At 43.2% G+C, this 24309-nt stretch overlaps 2 protein-coding genes across 5 annotated transcripts in view; both read right to left on the reverse strand.

Annotated features, from left to right (window-relative positions):
• dnhd1 (dynein heavy chain domain 1) overlaps positions 1-8489 on the reverse strand; it is a 41408-nt gene extending 32919 nt beyond the window's left edge. Inside the window, exons 1-19 of one of the 2 annotated variants that reach the window (XM_014163113.2) lie at positions 8415-8489; positions 7523-8047; positions 7208-7390; positions 6882-7085; positions 6567-6677; positions 6137-6293; positions 5694-5945; positions 5336-5479; positions 5016-5148; positions 4566-4801; positions 4193-4436; positions 3777-3934; positions 3533-3658; positions 3086-3323; positions 2871-2998; positions 1529-1727; positions 867-958; positions 519-747; positions 214-339 (exon numbers count right to left, since the gene is read on the reverse strand). In XM_014163113.2, coding sequence (XP_014018588.2) covers positions 214-339; positions 519-747; positions 867-958; positions 1529-1727; positions 2871-2998; positions 3086-3323; positions 3533-3658; positions 3777-3934; positions 4193-4436; positions 4566-4801; positions 5016-5148; positions 5336-5479; positions 5694-5945; positions 6137-6293; positions 6567-6677; positions 6882-7085; positions 7208-7390; positions 7523-7932 — 3370 coding nt within the window. In that variant the 5' untranslated portion in view covers positions 7933-8047; positions 8415-8489. Of the gene's footprint in view, positions 1-213; positions 340-518; positions 748-866; positions 959-1528; positions 1728-2870; positions 2999-3085; positions 3363-3532; positions 3659-3776; positions 3935-4192; positions 4437-4565; positions 4802-5015; positions 5149-5335; positions 5480-5693; positions 5946-6136; positions 6294-6566; positions 6678-6881; positions 7086-7207; positions 7391-7522; positions 8048-8414 lie in introns of both variants that reach the window. The other variant, XM_014163112.2, reaches the window with a different exon arrangement.
• Positions 8490-10397: 1908 nt separating this feature from the next.
• On the reverse strand, positions 10398-23978 carry LOC106581205 (uncharacterized). 3 transcript variants are annotated; one of them, XM_014163108.2, is made up of 15 exons: positions 23813-23978; positions 20929-21258; positions 20187-20495; positions 18899-19192; positions 18613-18769; positions 16886-17055; positions 16279-16566; positions 15463-15632; positions 15182-15344; positions 14559-14843; positions 13909-14071; positions 12999-13159; positions 12722-12797; positions 11388-11421; positions 10398-11198 (listed from the first exon to the last, which is right to left on the reverse strand). In XM_014163108.2, the coding sequence occupies exons 1-15, from the start codon at positions 23943-23945 to the stop codon at positions 11037-11039; spliced, it is 2895 nt and encodes a 964-aa protein (XP_014018583.1). In that variant the 5' UTR covers positions 23946-23978; the 3' UTR covers positions 10398-11036. The 3 variants fall into 3 exon arrangements, with proteins under 3 accessions (XP_014018583.1, XP_014018584.1, XP_014018585.1); XM_014163109.2 differs by having other exon boundaries at positions 15182-15341; positions 23813-23977; XM_014163110.2 differs by lacking the exon at positions 23813-23978 and adding an exon at positions 23430-23621.
• Positions 23979-24309: the final 331 nt, after the last annotated feature.

The raw sequence follows: 24309 nt of genomic DNA on the forward strand, positions 1-24309 counted from the left end.
ATTGCAAGTAGAGGGAAATATGGAAGTAAATCACAGTTGATAAAAAGTAGTATAAAGACGTCACAATAGGAGGACATTGTTGAAAACAGTATGGTCTTGAAAACAGTCATTTATGTAAAGGAAGATCTTTCTACCCAAGCTTTTTGATCACTAGGAGTCTGGTCAAAAGTAGTGCACTTTGCCATTTTGGGGGTGTAGCCTAGTTTACATTACCCAGTTCTTGCAACAGCTGCACCCAGTGTTCCACCTCCGGCCTGAACTCAGCAACATGAGGAGAGAGCAGCATGTTGGACAGAGTCATTACACTGCCCTGTGTCTGAGCCAGGAGTGTCTCCAGACCTACAGTAAGAAATCAATACAACTTTACTTACTACTTTTAACAGCAACAATAACAACATGTAAAACATATCTGAGCCAAAGGTGATTTAAATTAGAAAATATAATATAAAAAGGTGGTCTCAGAAATGTTACTTATTATTAACACAAAAAAACACTCCTTTCTCCCCGTTCAATCTCACCAATGATGGTGAAGGTGCCACTGTCACGAGAGTGCTGTTTGGGGGTTTGGTAGTTTGAGACCAGGCCATTAGTGGGCTTCTTTCTCCGTGTGGCACCAAGCTGTGGTTTATCTTCCTGCCACACAGTAACAATGAACTTGGCCAGTCGGAACAGTGCCCCCTCCCAGTGTCTCTGAAGCTTCCTGAAGGCCTGCTCCATGTCCGCCTCTGCCTTAGCCTCCTGGCAAATCTGGCAAAGTCCCACAGAGAGAGTTAAGTTACCCTGAGTAAGACTGCATACCAAATGGCACCCTATTCCCTATATAGTGCCCTTCTTTTGAATGTGCTAAATGGATTTTCTGTTCTCACCTTGCTGATTTTATTCTGGTGCTCTCTCAGCTTCTTGGACATCAGGTCAGCTACAGTGAGGTTCCACTCTGGTGCATAAAGTAACCCCATACCTAGAAGAGGAGACAGGAGTGTGGTATGTATCATGTAAATCATGTTGCAAAGATGATTGCTATTCAAATAACCAGTCATGGCTGTGTCTCAAATAGCACCAGTTTTACCCAGAGCCTTTAGGGCTTTAGGGCTCTGGTCAAAAGTAATGCGCTACACTGAATGTACACTAGGTGTTGAAAGCGTTCCACAGGGATGCTGACCCATGTTGACTCAGTGAGGCTTTTCAAATTCAGGAACTCTGTTGAGCTTCCGACTTACTTTTGAAAGTTACTCTTGAAAAGTTACTCTTGAAAGTACAATTTCGACATTGGGTAGTTTATCAGTAGTTTTCCTCTTGTCATGTCAGTCATTTCAGGCCTTAGAGAGCTATTTATAACTTGCCAGCAATGTCCAGTTGATCAACTAGCCCATGTCAGGTAATGTTTAGCTAGATTTTTTTGTCCATTGATTTTGTTGTAATGTTTGAGTCACTCATATCACCACTGCAGGAAATGAGCTTTAAAACCTGCGGCGGTCCCGAGGTGGGGATTTGTTACTACACCACACTACTACAGAAGCACTGGTCTAACCTTTGAAGATGTTCCTCCAGTGTTTGTGTTTGAGTGTGGGGCTGCTGAGTTTGGCCAGCACAGGGAGCTGCTGGTTGAAACGCTCAAGGATCCCCAGGGTCTCCTGCAGCACAGCATCTTGGGAAGGGATGGTCCTGGCCAGGGATACCGCCTGCTGCAGCCACTCATCCACCTTCTCCTGGGCTCTCGACACAACAAACTGACACCAAACATTTATATTTTGACATTTTTGTCATTTGGCAGATGCTCTTATTCAGATCTAATTACAGTCAGTACATTCAGCTAAGCTTAGTAGGAAAAAACTAACATATCACAATTCTTGCAAGTAGACTCACATTAACATCAAATTAACAGTAGGTGAAAATATTAGTCCTTCCCATATCAGATTCAAATAAAATGTTATTGGTCACATACACGTGTTTAGCAGATGTTATTGTGGGTGTAGCAAAATGCTTGTGTTTCTAGCTCCAACGGTACAGTAATATCTAACAAGTAATATCTAACAATTTCACAACAATACACGCAAAACTAAAGTGAAGGAATGGAATTAAGAATATATAAATATTTGGACAAGCAATGTCAAAGTGGCATAGAGTAAGATACAGTAGAATAGAATACAGTATATGCATATGAGATGAGCAATGCAAAATATGTAAACACTATTAGAGTGACTAGTGTTCCATTATTAAAGTGGCCAGTGATTGCAAGTCTATGTTGTGGCAGACGGCAGGGAGAGGTAAGGGGGGTGGTAATTGAGGAGAGATATTTATTCCTGTCTGCGAGAACCCAACTGAGAACCCAACTGGCTGGACGGACTCAGACAGTATATCCCGAGAGAGCCATGTTTTAGTGAAACAGTATGTTACAATCCTTGATGTCTCTCTGGAAGGAAATCTTCGCCCTGGGCTCATCAACTTTATTATCCAGGGACTGAACATTAGCGAGTAATATAGTCGGAAGCAGTGGGTGGTGTGTGCGCCTCCTGAGTTGGACTATAAGTCCACTCCAAATACCTCTTCTTCGCCAGCTGTGTTTTGGATCAGCCTCTGGAATCCGTTCAATTGCCTTGGGGGGTATGAACAAAGGATCCAATTCGGGAGAGTTGTATTCCTGGTCGTAATACTGGTGAGTTACCGCCACTCTGATATGCAAAAGCTCTTCCACGGCTGTATGTAATAACAAAATACTGCAAAGTTGCCTAGGGGCTAGAAGCACGGCTGCCCTATCTATCGGAGTCATTTTCTAATTCAATAAGCATACTAGGTTCCTGCTGTCACTTATTATTATTAGTATGTTGTTAATCAACCTAGAAGCTATTAGATTTGAGCAACCAGACAGACACCTTGCTGAAGAGCAGCAGCCTCCACTCTTGGATCTGGGAGGTGGATACAGTCATCAGCTCCCACAGTCCTTTGCGAGTTTCCATCTTCTGCTTGGCTGCTGTTACAAAAGTCAAATCCAGAGGGTTTCCTACAGAGGGAACACAGATAAGAGAGTGAGGAAGGAGCGATGTAAACACAAGGCAGGCACCAACCTTCAGTCCCTCTCTCATCTCACCTCTGAGACTTTTACTGGTCCTGCTGAGCTCTGTCAGGCGAGCAGAGACAGCATACACCTGTCTGCACATGAACTTGAGCTTGTTGAGCATCTGAGCAGCATTCTGAGTGGGGTCCAGATATGGTCCAGAGGTGGCTTTGGTCACCATCTCGTCCAGGTCGTGGGCCAGGGAGGAGAAGGTGTTGTCCAGGGTGTCAGCCATGGAGGGAAGACGCTGGCACACTGTATCTGCTCCCTGCTTCAGGAGAGAAACAAAAATGTCCCACAGGTCCAGCATCTAAATACGGGGGGAGGGGTGGAAAAACACACAACATTTGGAAATTCACTGCGATATCTATGTGAATAAAGCAATAAAAACAACAATATCTGTAGGTAGCTCTTCTTGTGATGACTCAAAATAGGTCAAAGGAAATGATTCAGACATATCAAAAGTTGTGCGTTTAAAACCTGTTCCTCCAATAACAGCTCATCTGGTGTCATCTGTCTGTAGTTGGTTCGAACGGTTTCCTGGAGAGAGTGTAGGTACTCCAGTTGATGTTGCATGTCATCAGACATTTTCGCACAGCGTTTCACCTGAGGGAAGAAATCCAATGGGGTCGATAAAATATACAGTACTGATTAAAGGAAGCAAATAATGATTAGATGACTATGCACAGCAATAACTACAGAAAGATGCATGTGTAGGCAATACCATGCTGGCATAGTGGGTGAAGTCGTTGAAATATGTGGGTTCGACCCTAAGACCTTCCACAGCTCTCTTCAGTTCTAATATCAAGTTCTCTGAGCGCAGCTTCAGCTCCTCATTCAACAGAGTCAACACATCCTCCTCTATGGAGTTCAACAGAGGCCCTGCGTGGAGAAACAAAACCACACATTCTGGATTCTTCCCAAATGGCACCCTATTCAGGGCACTACTTTGACTAGGGCCAATGTGCAGGCCGCACAATCAGATAACAAGACTACAAAAGGTGTCCAGTCATACCAGTAAAACACTGTTACACACTCGTACGCACATCACACACATGCAGTAACTAAGTTGGCCTAAAGTCACGCAGCACATGCAACCAAAAAACACCAGCACACCCACAAACAGCCACACCCACACACCTATCTTCTCCTGGATGTGGGAGCAGGTGACGATGAGCAGCTTGTTGGAGGTAGTGAGAGAGGGGGGCACTGTGCGCACCCTGTCAGTCCAGAAGCGCACCTTCTGAATGTGCTCCTCGTAGTGTAAGGCAGGCATGCCCCTCATGGTCTCCAGAGACGCTGGACTCCATTGGCTGGTAAACAGATGAATGTCAACCAACCAGGAGAGTCCCTCACACAGCTGCTGGATCTCAAGCCCAGCCTCCTGTGGGTCAAGGGAGAATCAACAAACAATCCATTATTCAGAAACCAAACATGATGAAAGGATAGCGAGTGCATCGTTGTAGAGCTTTTCAGGGATCCATTCAGATGGATGGCAAAAAGTGTGAATAACCTGTGTGATCCTGGCTTGCTCTCTCTGGACCTCCTTAGCCCCAGCGTTGAGGCTGAGCTGCCATTCCAGCTGTTTACTGGACAGGGGGTAGTACTGCCCTCTCAGCCTCTGACCCTGGACCATCAGAGGGGTCATCTTGGGCAGCACCAGCCTGGGAGCTGATAGAACACAATGAGGCTCCCGCTTGGAGGAGAAGCTGCTGACACCAGTCGGCTCACTGTCCTTCTCCCCAAAAGCTGAGAACCATGCACATACAAACACAGGCGATGAGCGTAAGAAAATGTATATCTCTGCCTGTTTTTTGTTTTTGTGCTTCAACTTCTGTTTACCATTAATTAGACACTTTTTTCTGGGTAAGCCCTGTTATGGGATGAACAACATATTTTATCAAATGATGGACTGTGGTACAACTGGGAAGATAAGATAATCTCCTGTCCTGTTCAGCATTACCTGTGATACAATTAGTTCCACTGGTACAGGCCAGGCTCAGGTCAGGGCTTAGCTCCTGAGCAGCACTGGTGAGGGAGGTGCTGGCAGACACACTCTCCTTGGCATCAAGGCTGTAACTACAAGTGTCAAATACCTACAAGAGCAAAACCACATTAGTAAGTAAGACTCGATGGGACACACAACTGGGAATTCTGTGCCGAGTTAATCACTACCTTGACCTAATTGAATGTCTGCATCCCAAATAGCACCCTATTCCCTATATAGTGCACCACTTTGACCAGAGCCCATCCTTCAGTGTGTGGTTAATTGAATGATCTCACCTGAAGGGCAGAGTTTGCGACTGACAGCAGTGCCCCTCGCAGCACCTCCTGGAACAAGTGCATGGGTGGGAACAGAGTCGGCTGACCGTCTGCTCCGAATATCAGCTCTGCTTGGAACAGACACCCCTGCTGTGGCTGCACTCTCTATCGAGAATCATGGAATCAGAAATATCAATACCATTACCAGCAAACCTTTCATTAACATGAAGATGCGAGTCCCAAATGGCACCACATTCCCTACATGGTCCACTACTTGTACTATGGGCCCTAGTCAAAGGTAGTGCACTATATATGGAAAACGGTGCCATTTGGGATGCAACCATTGTGTTATTTCATGCTCTCTCTTCTTTCTCTTCACCTTCATAACGTTGTTGAGGAAAGAAGTGACCTCTCGGTGGGTGATTGTGACGATACCCTGCACGATCATCTGATCGGCCAGAGCGGCCATATTTCCCAGCTGCTGCAGGACGTACTCTGCCCGGCCCAGCTCCTTCCTCAGGTCCCTCAGATGAGCCAGCTGGAGGTACAGGGGCTGGCTGCGCTGGTTAAGCTGGGAGCGTTCAACACGTAACTGCAGCTCCTGGTGAGCCCCATAGCTGTCCTCCTGGACCTGGAAGAAGGTCTTTATTAATCTATATGAGATGGAAATGAGTCTTCTGCTGTACCCAAACCCTCTGATATCCACACACAAATACACACTAGAGAGAGGGATGGAGGCCAACAGGCCAAGCTCTTGGCTATGTCAGGCCTAGCAGTCAATTTCCGTTCCTCTGTCTAAGGATAATAATAGTAGTTACAAACCATGTTGAGGATGAGAGCACGATACTGCAAGAATATCTCAAGAAGCCTGCGGCACTCCTGGTTCTTTTTCATGAGGGCATTCTGGAAATCCAGAAGGGTGTAGGTCTTGCATTCATCCTGTGGCAACCAGTGAACCCCTTTCAGTTCTTCAATCAGTCTGAAAACAGCAACAAAAAAGTATTTAACATTGTGTACATTTCAACATAAATAAAAAAAACTATTTCAATGTTAATCATGGACCAAAATGAACAATAAGGCCCCATGTGACTGTGATGTTGATGTACAACACTATTGTCTGCATCCCAAATGGCACCCTATTCCTATATAGTGCATTTATTTTGACCAGAGCCATGGGCCCTGGTCAAAAGTAGTGCACGACATAGGGAATAGGATGCCATTTGGGATGCAACAATAATGTGATGCAGAATACCTGGAGAATTGAAAGAGAGCGTCTCTGAACTGGGGTACAGCCATGAGTAGCAGGCCCTGCAGTACTTGACCCTTCCTCTGCAGAATGATCTTACACACGCTTCTATGCCACCTGCGACACGCAACAGCAACATAAAGTTGACAAAGAAAATAGTTTAAGTGAAGAGAGAGAATTGCAACCCGCCAAAAAAGTGGCATGATACAATACATGTGGACAGTTAAGATGTGTTCCAAAGTCTGTCCCCTAGGAGCCAAGGTCAAAAGTAGTGCACTGTGTAGGGAGGGAATAGGGAATTGGAATTCCATCGTAGCCTACCTGATGAATGCCTTACGAAGTAAATAGTCCCTGAAAAATGGGATATCCTGCAAAGCTCTCCACAGTATGGCCTCCCGATGCCACTCTGCCAAAGAAAGGAGCCCAGCACTGCATCCATCCTGCACATGCAGCACAGAGGAGGGGGAGAAGATGAAGTGCTCAGTGCCTGCTCTATTGGGAGGGACCACACGAAGGTCATACGGTCTACAAAATAAAAAGAAAACACATCCAATGAACAAATTGTATCTGCAAAATAGTGTGAATGCTACAGAAGACTGGCAAAGCCACTGTTATTACACTATGGCCTTGGCTATGGTGTTCACTACCTGAATGGGCCATTGTTCACAGCTTGCAAGTGGAAAAACTGAAGCTTTCCCAGATGTCTTTTCTTTGCAAAGATTTCCACCACCTCTGTGCCAGTCAGAGGCTCTCTGTGCTTGGAATCTTTTCTTTCTTCTGTCTCTTTATCAGCCATCTTTACCTGGGACATGTCTCCATGATCTGTAAAGCTGAATCAACAATGGACACAATACTAAATGTGCTATCTGAATGTGCTTTTTATTTTTTTTAAAGACCAATGTCACATTTGAACACAAGAGTGAAATGAAGCAGCAAACACACATGCTCACTGCTTAACCTACCTGTCCAGAGCAGATTCCTCAAATGACACCCGAGTAGCTTTGACAGGGATATCAGTCCCCAGCGCTGAAGCAATCAGACGAGGTCCCTCCATCCACAGTGACTCCCCCATGGCAAGCTCAGGACCCACCTCTGCCATGAGGTGAGGGAGCTCCACCATGGACAGAGGAGTGGGAGCAGGGGAGAGGTTTCCAGTGCTAAGGGCTCGACCTGGCTGGGGCTCATACATGAAGGCTGGTGAGGAGGCATGGTGCTCCTGAGACTCCAGTGGTGGTAGTGAGAGAACAGAGGCCACATTGGCTGCAGGGATAGAGTCATTTTTCCTCCCTCTGTGATCCAGGGAACCATCCCTTGGCCTTGCTATGCCTCTTGCACGGGTCCTCTGTTGACTATCTCTTTTTGGAGCAGGCATAATTGTAGGTTGTTTTGTATCATTAGTTCTGCCACAAAACTCCAAGCTTTAGCCACTATTTGCTGAGATCATCTTCATATTCCTCTGTTGAGCCCAAAAAAACTTCCAAGATTTCCTGCCATAAATGAGGCAAAGAGCACAACCTCTCATTTAAAGGGATGCCAGATTTTGCAGATAAAATATAGTTAAGGCTAGAAACTTAGTCGTGGCCTCCATTATCTTTGACAGCTAAACTTTTTGGGGGGCAAGATAAGATATTAGAGAAGATACAAAAACAGGAAATACCTCTTGACAGCTTTGCTACCTTAGTTAGCTAGCGTTACCGTTAGCAATGATGACTCGAATGCAAAGAAATTGATAAAAGTTGATTTTATGGGGGGACAAAAGTTGGAAGGTAGCTAGCAATCTAAGATACCTTGCATGTATATATAAGTGTACATTTAGATAGGAAAAGGGCTATCTAACTTTTCAAACGTTCTCACCTGTATCGTGAAATTGATCGACTGCAAAATATCAGCAGGTCTCGTTCCCATAGTTACATGGGACACAACGTCAACGTTTATAGCCCATATTGTGGGATCTCGTATGTTCCACAAGGGAGCGCTAGAAGATGCAACATTAGTTATTGGAGAAATTGCCAGGAGTGTGACATTTTGTTTTTGTCAATACATTAATAAATGCTCATAATAGACACAGCAAAACCTTGCTCCCTGTAGAGGAAAGGCTGTGTAACCACTGCACCACAGCAGAACCTGAGACAGAGCTGCATTTTCTGAGAAAATGTAAAAAAAATATATACAACAATTAGAGAGTGTTATTTCCCCAATTTTTCAAAGACCTCTCTGATGAGAATAGGCTACCCATCCTGTTGAGGGAGGATGCAGAGAGCTGTGGGTTGGCAGCGCACTACATTGCTGCCTGCAATAAGATGAGGGAGTGTCTGACAGACCAACCAACCTGCACATGTGCTCTATGCTTATTGTTATTGTTCAATATATGGTTGATCCTTGATTATTGTTGTTACTGTTGTCCCATTGACAATATTGATTATTATTTTAATTATGTTAATATTGTAAATCTCCAAAGTAAGCTATGGCAATATGTACACTGCCGTTCAAAAGTTTGGGGTCCTTGTTTTTGAAAGAAAAGCAAATTTTTTGTCCATTAAAATAACAAAATTTATCAGAAATACAGTGTAGACATTGGTAATGTTGTAAATGACTAATGTAGCTGGAAAAGGCAGATTTAAAAAAAAAATGGAATATCTACATAGGCGTACAGAGGCCCATTATCAGCAACCATCACTCCTGTGTTTCAATGGCACGTTGTGTTAGCTAATCCAAGTTTATCATTTCAAAAGGCTAATTGATCATTAGAAAACCCTTTTGTAATTATGTTAGCATAGCTGAAAACTCTATTTCTGATTAAAGAAGCAATAAAACTGGCCAACTTTAGACAAGTTGAGTATCTGGAGCATCAGCATTTGTGGGTTCGATTACAGGCTCTAAGTGACCCAAAACTTTTGAACGGTAGTGTACATTGTTACGTCATGCCAATAAAGCAAATTGAATTGAATTGAGAGAGAGAGACTGAGCGAGAGAGTCAGAAATATTTGTAATGCTTTCATAATCCAAGTTTGTGCAGACTTAGCACTGTGATAACCAATGTTGAACTCACAGGACAAAAAGGGCCCACTTTTTTTTATATCATACATAACCTGGCAGTCACTATAATAAGGACTTACACATTTTAGTTAACTTCAATTTACACAATTTAACATGCATTATTCACTAACAGAGTAGTATAACCCTAAGGCAATTGAGTTAATTGCCCGTTTTGGTAAAAAAATTTAAATACACTAATTTCTTACTAGCATCGGCATGAAGAAAATTGCCACATCACACATTTATATTAAATTCATTACAGCAAGATGCAGTCTGTATGAAAATGATGCAAAACCTGATCCAACCTGATTTACTTTATTCTCTCGGGTGAGAATACATTTTACTGCTCTTCTGCAAGTGATGAGGTGAGCTCTATTAGTAGAGTCTTATTTCCATGACACCATCTGGGTTAGTGCGAAGAACTTCATTCTAACTGTGTGTGTGTCTGGACGTGTTTAACTATACTTGTGCGGACCAGAAGTCCCCACAAGAATAGTAAACAACCAAAAATTTGACCAACTGGGGACATTTTGTTAGTCCCCATATGGTCAAATGCTATTTCTAGGGGTTTTATGGTTAAGGTTAGAGTTAGAGTTAGAATTAGGTTCAGGAGCTAGATTAGGTTTTGGGGTTAAGGTTAAAGTTTAGGGGTTCTGGAAAAAGGGACTTTGAGTGGGACTGAATTGTGTGACCACACAAGTTTAATTATACAAGACTGTGTGTATGTACGTGCACACACTTGTGTGTGTCAATTCATTTAGTCTTAAACCTGTAAAACAAAGCAGGTTTAACAACAAGATACACATTTACAGTAATTTTATTGATAATGCTCCAGATTTTACAACATTAGATAACCAAAATGAATAACCTTTCAAAGTTTAGCATAATACAAAACAGTAAAACAAATAGAAGCTACGCTCAACATAATTTCTAGCAGTTTTACAATACATTTCTTTACAACACATTACAATTATTTAAACCACCAATGCATGAAATACACCAATAAACAAAAAATTAAAAATTCACAAAATAATGCACTTTAATGACTTGGCATTAGGAGAAGCTGCATCATGCACCACGTAAGAGTGATGCACATGATACTGTAGAGTGGACTCTAACATATAGTAGAAGCCTGTGGTTGTGTCTAAAGTCAAAATCTGGCTAATGATCGAGAAATTGAAGAACAAAAGTTGATCTATGTCATGAGTCTATGTAATGTAATGTATCTATGTAATGTTGTAATATTTTTGCACCATGGAATTTAGGGACCAAAAGTCTCTGATGACCGGTCAAATTCTTTAAATGCATGTACTGTGAGTATGTGTTTTTTTAACTGGGAAATAAAATCATTCCGTCTCAAATGGCTCCCTATTCGATATACCGTGCACAAGTAGTGCTCTATATAGGTAATAGTGTGCCAGTAGGGACACACCCTGTCATTTACACAGTGGATCTGGCATCAATGACAATAGAGTAGCTGAGCAGCTGGTTGTACTCCTGGCCTCCCCCTCCTGGTACTGTCACTGCTGTCTTTCCCTTCCTCAGCTCTGGAGAGCACAGTTCCTGGGTCAGAGAGGTCAAGGGTGCCAGCGACTCCCGCTTCTTACAGGAGTTCAGTGACCAGAGAAGATAGTAGACAGGGGTACAAAGCACATTAAAATGTTGAATAAAGACCTATGGCTAGAAGCTATAAGAATAGATGAATGAATGCAAGAGGACCATTCTCAATAATTCAAAGCATGCATAATGTTTTTTTGAGAGCTCAACAGCTAAAGAAAGATTGAAACTAACCTTAGATGCTAGGCGGTCTCCTCCATTTATTTTGCTGCAAAACAAATTAACAAATCATTTTCAGTTGTGTTACAGTGGCAGACAGCATTTAAAATATTGTCAAATTCTTTTGATGTTTTTATACAGTTGGGTATCATCCTCACTAAGAAGGTTGTACAGCCAAACTTACCTGTATGGCCAAACTGCACCCCTTGTATGAGTGAACAGACTTCCACTGAGCCACTGAGTGTGTGAACTGTGAATGCATTATGTGACGGGAATATATAAGCAGAATGATGGTGACATCATCATTGATCTCTCTGATGTTAGAAGCAGTAGCTCTCCTCATCCATCATGATCCCTATGACACCAACCAGGCCAATGAAAACCTGCTCCTTTCAAAAAGTGTTCCTAGTGCTGGCGACCGGGGAGACGCAAATCCCGGAATAGCTATTCTCCTGGGGAGTCAGGTTCTCTGTGTACGCTTGTAGACTGACTGACCTTCCCAAATTAGCCTGACGGGACCTTCCCACAGGAACCATGGATAATGGGACAGTGATGCTCATCGCACCAATGGCACCTTGACCAAATGTACTGACCAAAGACACAATGAATCAGCCTCTGAACTAACACTGAAGTGCAGTCTGTGTGTCTGTGTCTATATATTTACCATCCCTTTTCACACGAGTCCTGACAAAAAGGAACTTAGGCTGCATCCCAAATGGTACCCTAATCCCTACACAGTGCACTACTTTTGACCAGAGCCCTGTGGGAGAGTTTTCATGGATTTGTGGATCAGATGCTTTTAGAGACATTTGGGATCCCGAACCGTATCCAAACACTGTGGTATTGAGACACCTGTCTAATTATCTGATCCGATCCAATGACAGAAACAAGAGACTGCTTTATGCAGTTCTCATTCCAAGCATTGTGACTGGGATTGAATTACAATATAAATTCTCCAGCTGTGAAGTTTTTGAATAGCTTTTCTTACTTCCAGAGTAGACACTCAGAGTAAAGCTCTATATTTGCCCTATGATAACGTTAAACCGAAAATAAATCTGTTGTCTTAAACACAGAGACAGAAAGAATCAGACTGTGTGAGTTGTGTGGCAGAGCTGTGGTGGCAGATGTACCCTTCTGCTCCAGCCACAGAGCATCCTGTTTGTGAATAGCTCTGTGCTAGTTTGGTCATGCTAAGCTGTAGTAACCATCAGACGCACAGACCTGGTTTCCTGTTTGTCATCTGCCAACCTGCTGGTTGCCAGAGTACTACCTGTAAACATGTCACCTGCTGAGTTGCTGTTTGTCTGTCTGTCAACTGCAGGAGGAGGCCTTCGCACTGATCGACTCACCAGAAAACACACAGAGTGACGATGAGGAGGATCGTGATGGCTGCAGCCGAGGAGAAGCAGACGATGAAGACAATCACTGCACAAACACACAGGAGAAATACATCAGGTAACACAAAATCGAAGTGAATGGAATGGAACACCTGTTGTAAATGGAAGTAAATTCAAATGATGTTAAAATTATAGTATGCCAATCATTTTTGGATGTTCACCAGAAAGCATTGAAATATCTTATATATTGTTGTTTCACTGATGCATGATAAGGTGAGTGTACACTCACTGAGCTGTTTATCTTCACTGGTCACCTCCACTTGAATAAGGACCGAGGCCTGATGGTGGTAGAAAGAGGCTTGGCAGGTGTAGAGGCCCGCCTCCCGCTCCGTGACCTCTGATTGGAACAACAGAGCCCGACCATCCATCTGGACCAATGTGCCGTCATTTCTTCAACACGCAGCAGGACACAGAAAGTCATTACATAGTACACACCTTTGTCTGATCTGTTTATCATCTAAGTGGCAAAGAAGACAGTCATGAAGAGAGAATAAGATAAGCAAGTGAGGTGGGAAATTGCTATCACAACACTTTTTGGTCATACAAAAAAAACTGCTACATTGAGTGATAAAAATTGAGACGTTGTATTTCGTATATATACTTAGGTGTATACCTAAGTAACTATCATCCACCTTAGCAGATATGAACACAGCTTTACCCAGAATAGCTTGACAAAATAACTCCTAACACAATTTATACGAGTCTGTGTATGGGGGGGCAGGAGAGTGTCAGGACCTCTGAAGATATACTGCTTCATGAGTCACTCATTGTCCCTGATAAAAGGGTTCTTTAGTGCCACCTACCGCATGGCCTGCCAGTCAGGACAACCTTCCCCGGGCCCCACAGCACAGAAGTCCTGATAGTATCTTAATAAGACATAATAGCAGCTTTACGACACTGCACATATTTGACTGTCTAGTTAAAAGCTCTCATAAAACAATACAAATGAGAACTTCCATCTGGACGAGAACAATGTTCGTACAAATGACCGCCCCGTGTAGTGGTAATATTATCACAGACAGGGCCCTGCCCTACTCTGTCTTCCATCCTTCTGTAGCTCTCTCACTCAGCCTCCACAGTTTAGAAGTTGTAGGAATGGAACATAGTAGTAAAAGAGAGTCTAGCAAAGAGTCTACTACCTCTGACAGGTAAGGCTGTAAGTTGGCACACTGCCATAGACTTTGAGCAGGATCCTCTGGTTGTGGAAATTCTCCTTTAGGGACATTCGATGTATAACAAACTCGTCTCCATAAGGTTTGTACAGGGGAGTGGTTTGATTCAGTACTCTGACAGATGAGATGTCTAAGACGGGGAAGGAGAAGTGGTCAACAGGGGGCAAAAAACGAATCACTCCCTAGACACATACAGTCAATAGACAGGTATTTGCAGTTAAATGTTGAACAGGAGGTTGGAGCTTGGCATGCCTGGTAAGTACTGTACCTCAAAGAATGTCATAACAGAATTGTATACTCGTAGAAAAAAGGTGCCATCTAGAACCTAAAACCTTTATTTGCTGTCCCTATAGGAGAACCCTTTGAAGAACCCTTTTGGTTCCAGGTAAAAAATAACTTTGGGTTCCATGAACAACCCTTTCCAGAGAAACCAAAAAGAGTTCTACCTGGAACCAAAAAAAAAAAGGCTTCTCCTATGGGGACAGCTGAAGAACCCTTTTGGAACCCTTTTTCCTAAGAGTATACAGGATGTATGTGTAGTATGACAAGTATATCATTTGTGGTGCTGGGTGCTTTATATATCTCATCTCTGTCTATCTATTCCCTGTTACACTTACAGTATTTGGGGACATGGACGGTCCTCCTCTCCTTTAGTCCATGGTGATTTTGAATGAGGCAGATCAGGTCCTGTCCCTCATGGAGGGCCAGTGAGAACTCATAGGTGAGGTTGGTTAGCACTCTCACTCCTTCATACACAGAGCAGAAGGAGATGTGGCCTGTGGCATTGTCAGGTAGAACCCAAGAGAGGTGTGCTCCAAGCCTGTCCCCTCTGTACTCACATACAGCCAGCCACAGAGGAGATCCCCTCTGCCTCCCAACAAAAATGCGCATCACAGGGGACTCTGAGGGGAGGGACGGAGAGAGAATGACAGTGTGTGGGGGTTGGATACAATGGATGCGTCCCTAAATGGCACCCTATTCCCTTTATAGTGCATTACTTTGACCAGGGCCTAGAGGGGGAATAGGGTGTCATTGGGGACACACATAACGTATTGTGTAGATCAGTAGAGGCTGCTGATTGGATGACGGCTCATAATAATGTCTGGAATGTTATCAACCACATGGAAACCACGTGCTTGATGTGTTTGATACCATTCCAGACATTATTATGAGCCGTCATCCCCTCAGCAGCCTCTACTGGTGGAGATACATGGTAGCTACAAGTCATAAAGTAAATTACCCAGTCCACGTAGCAGTATCCCTGTTCTCTCTGGCCTCTCAAGACCCAGGTGATCCACCACACAGGTGACATTCTGACCAGAGAACATGGAAGTGGGGAACCTCAACACACTACGGACCGTCACAGAGCCATTGGCATGGAGCTCAGGCTGCCCGTGAACCTGCTAGCGAAACATATGTCAGAGCGTGCAAATAATATCCAAATGAGTGCCGGAATTTAACATTTTTTGCTGTATCTATTTCACGGTTCCAAGCACCCTTTCATTTGTTTTCTCCCTTTACCTGCTCCTGCACCTCCATGAGCTGACTGGTACTATTGTCACTGTCCTGGTTGCCAAGACTCCAGGAGATGGTGGCAGCAGGTCCAACATTGTCCACAGTGCACTGCACCAGTGTGTATGCTACATCTTCCTCCCACTCCGAGCTGGACTGGATGGTGATGTTAGGAGGAGCTGCATGTAGATAGAACAGTGATATAGGATACATGTTCTCAATGTGAATAAAAGAGATATAGGATACATGTTCTCAATGTAAATAAAATAACAGTGATATAGGATACATGTTCTCAATGTAAATAAAATAAGAGATATAGGATACATGTTCTCAATGTAAATAAAATAACAGAGATATAGGATACATGTTCTCAATGTAAATAAAATAAGAGATATAGGATACATGTTCTCAATGTAAATAAAATAGAGATATAGGATACATGTTCTCAATGTAAATAAAATAAGAGATACAGGATACATGTTCTCAATGTAAATAAAATAACAGCGATATAGGATACATGTTCTCAATGTAAATAAAATAAGAGATATAGGATACATGTTCTCAATGTAAATAAAATAACAGAGATATAGGATACATGTTCTCAATGTAAATAAAATAACAGCGATATAGGATACATGTTCTCAATGTAAATAAAATAAGAGATATAGGATACATGTTCTCAATGTAAATAAAATAACAGCGATATAGGATACATGTTCTCAATGTAAATAAAATAAGAGATATAGGATACATGTTCTCAACGTAAATATTTTATTTTAACATTAGAGCTTTAATTGATGGTGTTCGATGATTTGTTGAACATACCACACACAGGGAGTGTTATCTGTCTTCTCTCTGGCAACACAAACCCAGTATGATTTATCACACACTCCATATTGAGCTCCTGGGCTGAGCAGGCAGGCAGGACTAACACACTGCTGACAGAGAAGGTTCCATTATGGGATGTGAGACTGGACCGGGAGGGCCCAGACACACCCTCAGGTAGAACCCAGGACACATTGGCAACAGGGACGGAGTCTGCAGCCAGGCACTCAATGAATCTGTCACCCAGTCTGTCCTGGACATCAATCCTTATGCTGGGAGGAACAGTCACTAGCACACAGAGAGGAGAAAGGGCTGTAAACATGCTAATCACTTAACTTTACAGTTTGCAGGAAAAGAAACACTGATTTATACTAACAATATTTATGATAGAAGTCACTTGTATTAACATATGCTGGCTCGCTACAAATTGCAGTCTGACAGATATGGATACCAGTTGTCAAATTATGAAGATGATATTTAGGCTGCATCCCAAATTATATGTAGTCTACATCCCAAACATTTTACCAGGGCCCATAGGCACTATATCAGGAACAAGGTGCCATTTGAGATGGAAACCTATGATATGTAGACAAGGCTCTGCTCCTACCAGGCTGCTTGACATGTGGGTTAACGGTAATGTCCAGCAGTACAGATGCCCTGTGGCTGTAGTAGGAGGCCTCACACTCATACAGCCCTGCATGGTAGAGCTCGACAGGACCCTGCAAGGTTAGAGCACTGCCAAATACTGCCACACCCTCAGGGAGAGACTGCTCTTCTCTAGGAGACAACACAAGACAATACACTGTTAGCCACTCTCCAAAGGCAGAAGAGCAGCAGCTCGAAGAGCTTTGGTTCTCACATAGTTAGATCCAGGGATAATGTCACCAACTTGGTGATTGTTGCTATTCAAAGTTGATTAAAAAAAAAACGTCTGGCTGCAGCAGATACAGTATCTTCTCAGCCACAGACGCTGTGAGATACAAGCTCAGACAGGATGTCGAATGGTGTCAGAGAGGATGGTGCGTTACCTACACCAACATCACGGGTGGTGAAATTACATTTAGATTTAGAAGATAGGTACTACCTAGCTAACGTGTACTAGTTAGTGTGTACTAGCTAGCTAGCTACACAAGCAACAGTGGTTAACATAATGACCAGGACAATAGTCAAAACACTAAAAAGACACACCCTATCAAGTGGACACTTCTGATGACATACCATGACGTCTGACGAGTACACACTTGCAGGGCGAGGAAGGGAGGAAGGAATGATTTTTAAATGGACCGCCCTTGCCCGGAAATGTAGCACTCGTTCATCCCTCGATAATTGCATTTTCAGCCACCGGTAGCTCGTGGGTACTTTATATACGCTACAGTCAATTATGATTGCATGTCTACTTACATTAAATATATAATTATTAATATACGCCTACTGTATGATAGCAACTAAATTAATTAGCTAAATAACGTTAGCCTGCTTAACTGGCTACAATTTCCAAAAGCTAACCAAACAAAAACATTACTTTTACGAGACGTGTTTGTGCCGTCATGTGCATTAGTAGCACCATTTCTAACTTATTTACATTTGTTTTTACACTTGTATGTTGACTCCATATTGTCGTTAAGGTTTTAATTTTTGGCAGACTTTTCTTAGTGGATGTACAATCGTGGCGAATTGAATTATGGGGAGTTTCAGGCCCCGAAGTGAACATAATTGTACACTCGCAAACTCGACTAAAAACAAAGGCTGAGGGTCTTACGTTGCAAACTTCCCTTACTTGGCTAATCATTTGGACCGACCCCCAAGATGGCGATGGGGATTCCCCCAAGGGCATAAAACGAGGGTGTGTCTTTTAAGTGTTTGGACCGCTGCCCCTGAGCTAGTTTTCCGACAACAAAAGTCTAGCTACAGGTTGCACTTGCGCATAACATTTGAGACGCATGTGCTTTGAGGTTCGCACAACTCGCGGTCTCAACCCGCACAATCGGCAGCTGGATACTTCTAAAAAAAAACGTGCAGGATGTATGTCTAGTGCCTGTCTATCACCTGCGGTTTTTAACCGAACCTCTCACCACTGCTGCCAGACACAATGTTCACCCCTGTGTTAGTGATGCAAACACTAGTATAGTAAGAATAGCATAAATTAATGAAATTGCTAGAAGGCAAAACGTAATAGCAAACTTTGTTTTTTGTAACTGTACCCTGACCGATAAGATTATCACAGCAGTTCCTTCATGGTAATGCTGTCCTTTATATGAGATGAACAGAAGTTACAATCAAGAGAAATCAACAGAGATCTTGTCTGTATTATGATAGTAGTACAGGTATTCTTACTTGGTGCATACGATACTGTAACGTGGTACATCCCCAACGACCTCTAGCTCGATGGTGGTGTTGCTCTGTCCTTCCACCAGCACCACTGACTCTACAGCCTGGCTCTCGTTGCTGCTGTCTGCCAACCCTGGGTTCTGCAGCCGAACAGCAGACAGGGCTACACAATAGGAAGTTAAAACACAAGATCCAACACAGAGTCTGTTATTAAGTAGAGTAAATGAAAAGCAGTCTCCTAAAACCATACTTTTGGCTCCAAATCCTCAATTATAACTTGTGAAGTGCTCACAGAATGCCGGCAAAGTGACGGTCCGAAGCTCTCTGTGTGGGAACTTGGGGTGGTCAAACAGGCAGGAGATGTTTTCCCCTTCATGAAGCTCAGCTGGGAAGCGGTATGACCTGACCCATGTGTCTGCTGCATCCATGACAACCTCCTTCTGTAGCATGGAACTGACCTCCTGATTGGGCAGCACCAGGGTGATGTCAGCTCGGGGTCGCCCTCCGGCTGCACCACAGGTGACCACCCAGAACTCCTCCCCGTCCTCTAGAACCAGGTATGTCTCAATGGTCACATTGGGAGCCACTGCAGGCAGAGAGAAATTATACTTTTACATGAGCAGGTGGGAATGATCCATCAGTACAACAACAGTCCTAAATCTAATGTCAGGGCCTCTATGGCTGTGGTTTATATTTTTGAGAAGGCTGAAGTGAAAGGATAGATTTATGAAAGATAAACACAGGGCATAACAAGGCTGCCGGTTGGGTTTAGGAGGAGAGTGCTGACTCTTCTCACCTGTTCCATCTGTTCAGCAGGCTACAACTGAGAGGACTACTGTATGTTTGCATCCCAAATGGCACCCTGTTTCCTATAGGGCTCTGGTTAAAAGTAGTGCACTATATAGGAAATAGGGTGTCATTTGGGACGTAGAAGCACCCTATATCACGCATCTCAATGCAGACTGACTGCGCATATAGAAAAACATCACTCTAATGCCGATTGTCAAAGACACTTTGATACTACCACATATGGATAAGGGAGGACATTTCTGTCATATGATAATCTTTGACATATGGATACAGGCTGTATATCAAAAATGTGTCTCCTAATGTGGTAGGGAGGGATATCTAAATGTGATGAGAATACATTTACTGTGCAGTGTGATATGATGTATGATTTGTCTCTGATGCCACAGCTGATTGCGAGGGCTGACTCGTACAGGAAACACAGCCTTGGCGAGAGACACAACACCTGGTACATGGTGGGGAGTGGGGAGGTGAACACGTGGAACAACAGGCTGGGAGAAAGTAAAGGAAACATCTGTGCCAGTAAGCTATGAGGTCAAGGTGGTGCCAGTCCCAGCATGATGCAATATCTCCAGATCATTCTCAGACCTTGATTCTTAGCATCACATGTCAAACCCTTGCACACAAAAGTGAGAATGCCAAGTACTGTACAAACAAACATACACATCAAGGATGTGTCCCAAATCTTGTCACCCTTCCTGGTCAAAAGTGATGCACTATAAAGGGAATAGGGTACCATTTCGGATGCAGTGTATGTGAGCTGGCAGGCTTACCGAAGGTCTCCACCCTCACTGTGACATATGTGGTGAGGTCAGGCAGGGTTGGGTGCTGGACCACACAGGTCACCCTGTCCTGATCCTGTAGGTGGGTGGGGAAGCGAAGGAAGCTGGTCATAGTGGCAGTGCCATTGGTATAACTGGTGTTCGTCATCCCCACAGAGGAATCGTTAGTAGGAGGGCTGCCGTTGATCTCCCAGCGAATCAGAGCCATAGGTTTACCATTGGTAGCTGAGCATGTGACTGACTGGTAGTGGGTAGCGTTGTCTGTGTCCTCTGTCACCACTGTGTAGATATCAGGTCGAGCTTCAAAACAAAAACATTAACATGAAGAGGATGATGCTGGTACGAGAAACATTTATGCAATGGATGTTTGTATGATTCTGTCTCTGCGATGACATTGAAGGTACAGTAAGGTAAGGATACAACAGGCAACGATAATGTCACATATTTTATCCAACCCCCCCTAATGGCATCATGAGGTCATGTATTATTTTGTTGCTCCTCTCTACCATCTAGGTGTTAGGTACTGTTCCATCACCCATTTGAGCCCCCCTTCGTATACTCTTAAAATGCATCCTCACTTCCTTGAATTAATCAATGATCTGACATGACATAATTGGTCAAAGCAATGCAATGGAAAGCTTGCTTACACCTATCGTGTAATCTCAAGAAGGGAATAAGGAAGGATGCATTTTAAGAGTATTCAAATTGGGCCATGTTCTTCAGTCAGGCTTACCCAGGACAGTGAGAAACATGCTGTTAGTGATCTCCTCTTCATCGGTGGCGAACACACATGTGTACTCCCCCTGGGCCTCCAGAGTAGACACCCTCATCTTCACAGTCAGATTGGTGGGAGAGGCTGGGGCGGAGAAGTCTGGGTCTTTGCTGAAAACCTTGTTGTTCTTGTAGCCTGTTAATTTCTTCATCAATCGTTTCATTCTAGAGTCTGGGCGTTTCCATGAGGCGTCTGTGATGTCATTCTGTCCCAGGTACTGACAGCGGAGGAAGATGTCCTCTCCAAGGATCCCAGTGACGTTACGGTCAATCTCCATGTCCTCCTCCATATCTGTGAGAAAAAAACATTGTGATCGGCATAAATTACTGGTAATTCAGTCATTTTGCGTCCCAAAGGGGCACCATATTCTCTATATAGTGCACTACTTTTGACCGAAGCCATATGGGCCCTGTTCAAAAGTAGTGCACCATATAGGGCATAGGGTTCCATTTGGGATGTATCCTTAGCCACTCATATCTCAGTGGGATGCACTTTGGTTAATTGATGAGAAATTCCATAGATGTTGCTAAAAACGAACAACAGCAAATGTGATTTCTGTTGAGAAGGAGGGGCAGTGAAATTATGGATGTCTATTGGTGTAACTTCTATAAAAAGGGTTCCCTGTCTCTGAGTGTCCATCCCAAGCAGCTACTTGTGTACCAAATGGCACCCTATTACCTTTGGGCCCTGGTCAAAAGTAGTGCACTGTAAGGAATAGGGTGCCATTTAGGACGTAGCTACAGTCTGTCTCTAAGACATCAGCCACGATTAGGGGATGTTTCAGTGAATGGGACATTTAATAAAGCAGCCTGACAGGTTTGAGTGTTGATGACAGCATGCAGAGTCCAATGCATACCAACTCACTCCTCTCTCTGGTCTCTCTATAATGGAACACTTAAGGACACCGTTTTTATCTATTAGCCAGTGGAAACAGGAGGCAAATTGAACTTGTATGACTCCCGAGACACCTAAGTGCCGAATGATGACAGATGAGTACATTGGGTAATGGGGAACACTCAATGGATACCCAGTCTAATACCTCACATCAACAATCCTGTAAAATATTTTCCTGTTAGGACACTTTGATGAGGACAACACTTATGTCTCCAACTATAAATACTCTGGCCCCCATCTTTTGACCAAATAAATTCAGAGAACAGCAAGTGGTGGTGGGTTGTACATAACAACATATGGAAACAAACACAAAGTTGACAATATCCCAAAATGCGCACTTATTCATTTGTCAAATACATTTTATTAAGTCATGTAAGGATTGTGTGCATGTGTTTGTGAGAGAGAGGAAGAGGGAAAGAGAGAGAGATGGAGAGAGACAGCATGAGAGAGTGTGAGAGAGAGAAAGAGAGGGACAGCTCCACACAAATATATCTTGTCTTGTGGGTTTATGGTTCATAAAAATGGAAAAGGCATTAAAAAGATTGCATATCTGAAGCACACTTGAAGGATGCACTGCAAATAATCACATAGCAACAGCCTAAAATACAAAATAACGTCCACTAGCACTTTTTCTGTGGCCCTAAGGCACTGACAACTGTCTCTGTTTACGGGTTAGAGTGCTTTATGTAGTTTAGGCTACCCAAGTACCATATAGGGCCAGTATATCGTTGTATAGTCATATGAAACTGCTGCGGTTTCATCTTGGCTTCTACCCAACAGCAGGCGTCCATGTACATGGATGCTTGCAGATGATTCAATGTTCAGAGGGTAGCAAGACAACTGAAAATGTGTTACTTATATTGACAAAGAACTGCTTTTGATTCAACAAATAGATCAGTGTGGTGATGTAACTAATGCATTGTATGATGATGTGCTAGTGGAGAGATCTGGGGATGGAAAGTCATACTGTTGGTGCAGTGGTTCTAACCTACAGACCTATTTATTCCTCAGAGGCGCTCATTCATCTACCAATTGAAAATACACACTGAAGTTCCTAAGTTCAGATCACACAGATCAAACTGTGAGGTCTTTCTGACTAACAGAAAATATTGTTGACTAACAACACATAGGGATTTCCCCTAAACACACTCAGTGGAGCCATTGCAATACTATTAATGGTATCATTAAAGGTCATAAATGGCATTTAAAAGGTCATTGAAGCAACCAAAAGGGTTTAAATAGCTGACACCATTGGACAATAATAGCAGACTAACAGACAATATTGTAACATATGTCAGAAATAAAGTGTTGTTTAAAATAAAATGTATTGACTCCATATTTTTTTGTGTTGATAATACTATAGTCAAAATGCATTCAGAATATTTCAAATGGATTTTGCTCTTGGGTTTATTGCTTGTATGCCTTTAGACTTATCAGGCAGGAAAACTATTGCACCTCTGTTCGGTGTAAAATTCCACAGGTTAATAAACAAGTCTTTAAGGGCTAGTAAACTCAACCCATAAACAGAACGGCCCACTCACAGATGGATTATAACTCCTCAGACTTACCCAGCATGTCCAAGCAGTGAGACACACATAGCACAAAGCCCAAAATCAACAGCCCTGAGCATCCCATGGTGGTATCATTGAGAGTGATGACTCAATTTGACTACAGCAAGTCTTCCTATGAGGGTATTTAAATGTGTGTGTGGTTGTGTGTGTGTGTGTGTGAGTGAGTGCAAGAGAAGCTGTCAGAATCAGCTGTAGAGGGTGTGTGCTCCAAACCTCTGAGCAGAGCTGTTTTTTTACAAACACACACCACACATACACAGTGTAGGGCTATGTTGTTTAGAACCACTTTACTCTCCTAGTGCCCTATATGTTATTATGTGCACACGTCTGTTTGAACAGAACTGCTTCTTCTATGGAGTAGTAGTTATTTCATTTCTCACCTAGTTGAAAACCACCGTTTTGACTTCTTAGTAGTAGAAGCTGAATGTCATACTGCAGGATGTGTCTGTTCATCTCCTCGGTCACCTCATATAACAACGTTTCCCTGTTGCCCGCGACGATGCCATGCATCATTCAGCCCAGCTCATCTCTGCAGGAGTCCTCAGAGACAGACACAGCATATCTACACTGGAGTCAACTCACTGTTTCTCACCTGCTGCTCTGGAAATCACTCACAAAGGCATTGTTTTACAACACAATATTTCCCACTAATTCACTTCATGGCTGTGTTTTCCTATTAGTCAGACTTAGCAATTTACTAAACATACTTTGTCATTAGAAATGTCCTGCAAGGAAAATCACAATTGGAAACAAATATGGAGGAATACTACGCACATAAAAAAGACTCTTCAGTTCTCCAGCTGGCTACAGAATGTTTTACAAAAGCTGTGCTGCTGTACCTCAGGAACAAGTGTCTTCCAGAGTATGTGAATCATGC

The sequence above is a fragment of the Salmo salar genome, chromosome ssa20 (genome assembly GCF_905237065.1).
Source record: "Salmo salar chromosome ssa20, Ssal_v3.1, whole genome shotgun sequence".
Taxonomy (NCBI): domain Eukaryota; kingdom Metazoa; phylum Chordata; class Actinopteri; order Salmoniformes; family Salmonidae; genus Salmo; species Salmo salar.

Coding starts and splice junctions, on each gene's coding strand:
- LOC106581205 (XM_014163108.2), bottom strand. CDS start 23,945: ATGATGCATGGCATCGTCGCGGGCAACAGGGAAACGTTGTTATATGAG. Junction 18,770..18,898: donor CGTCACTTTGCCGGCATTCT/GTGAGCACTTCA, acceptor CCTATTGTGTAG/CCCTGTCTGCTGTTCGGCTG. Junction 14,072..14,558: donor CGTCCATGTCCCCAAATACT/GTAAGTGTAACA, acceptor TCCCCGTCTTAG/ACATCTCATCTGTCAGAGTA.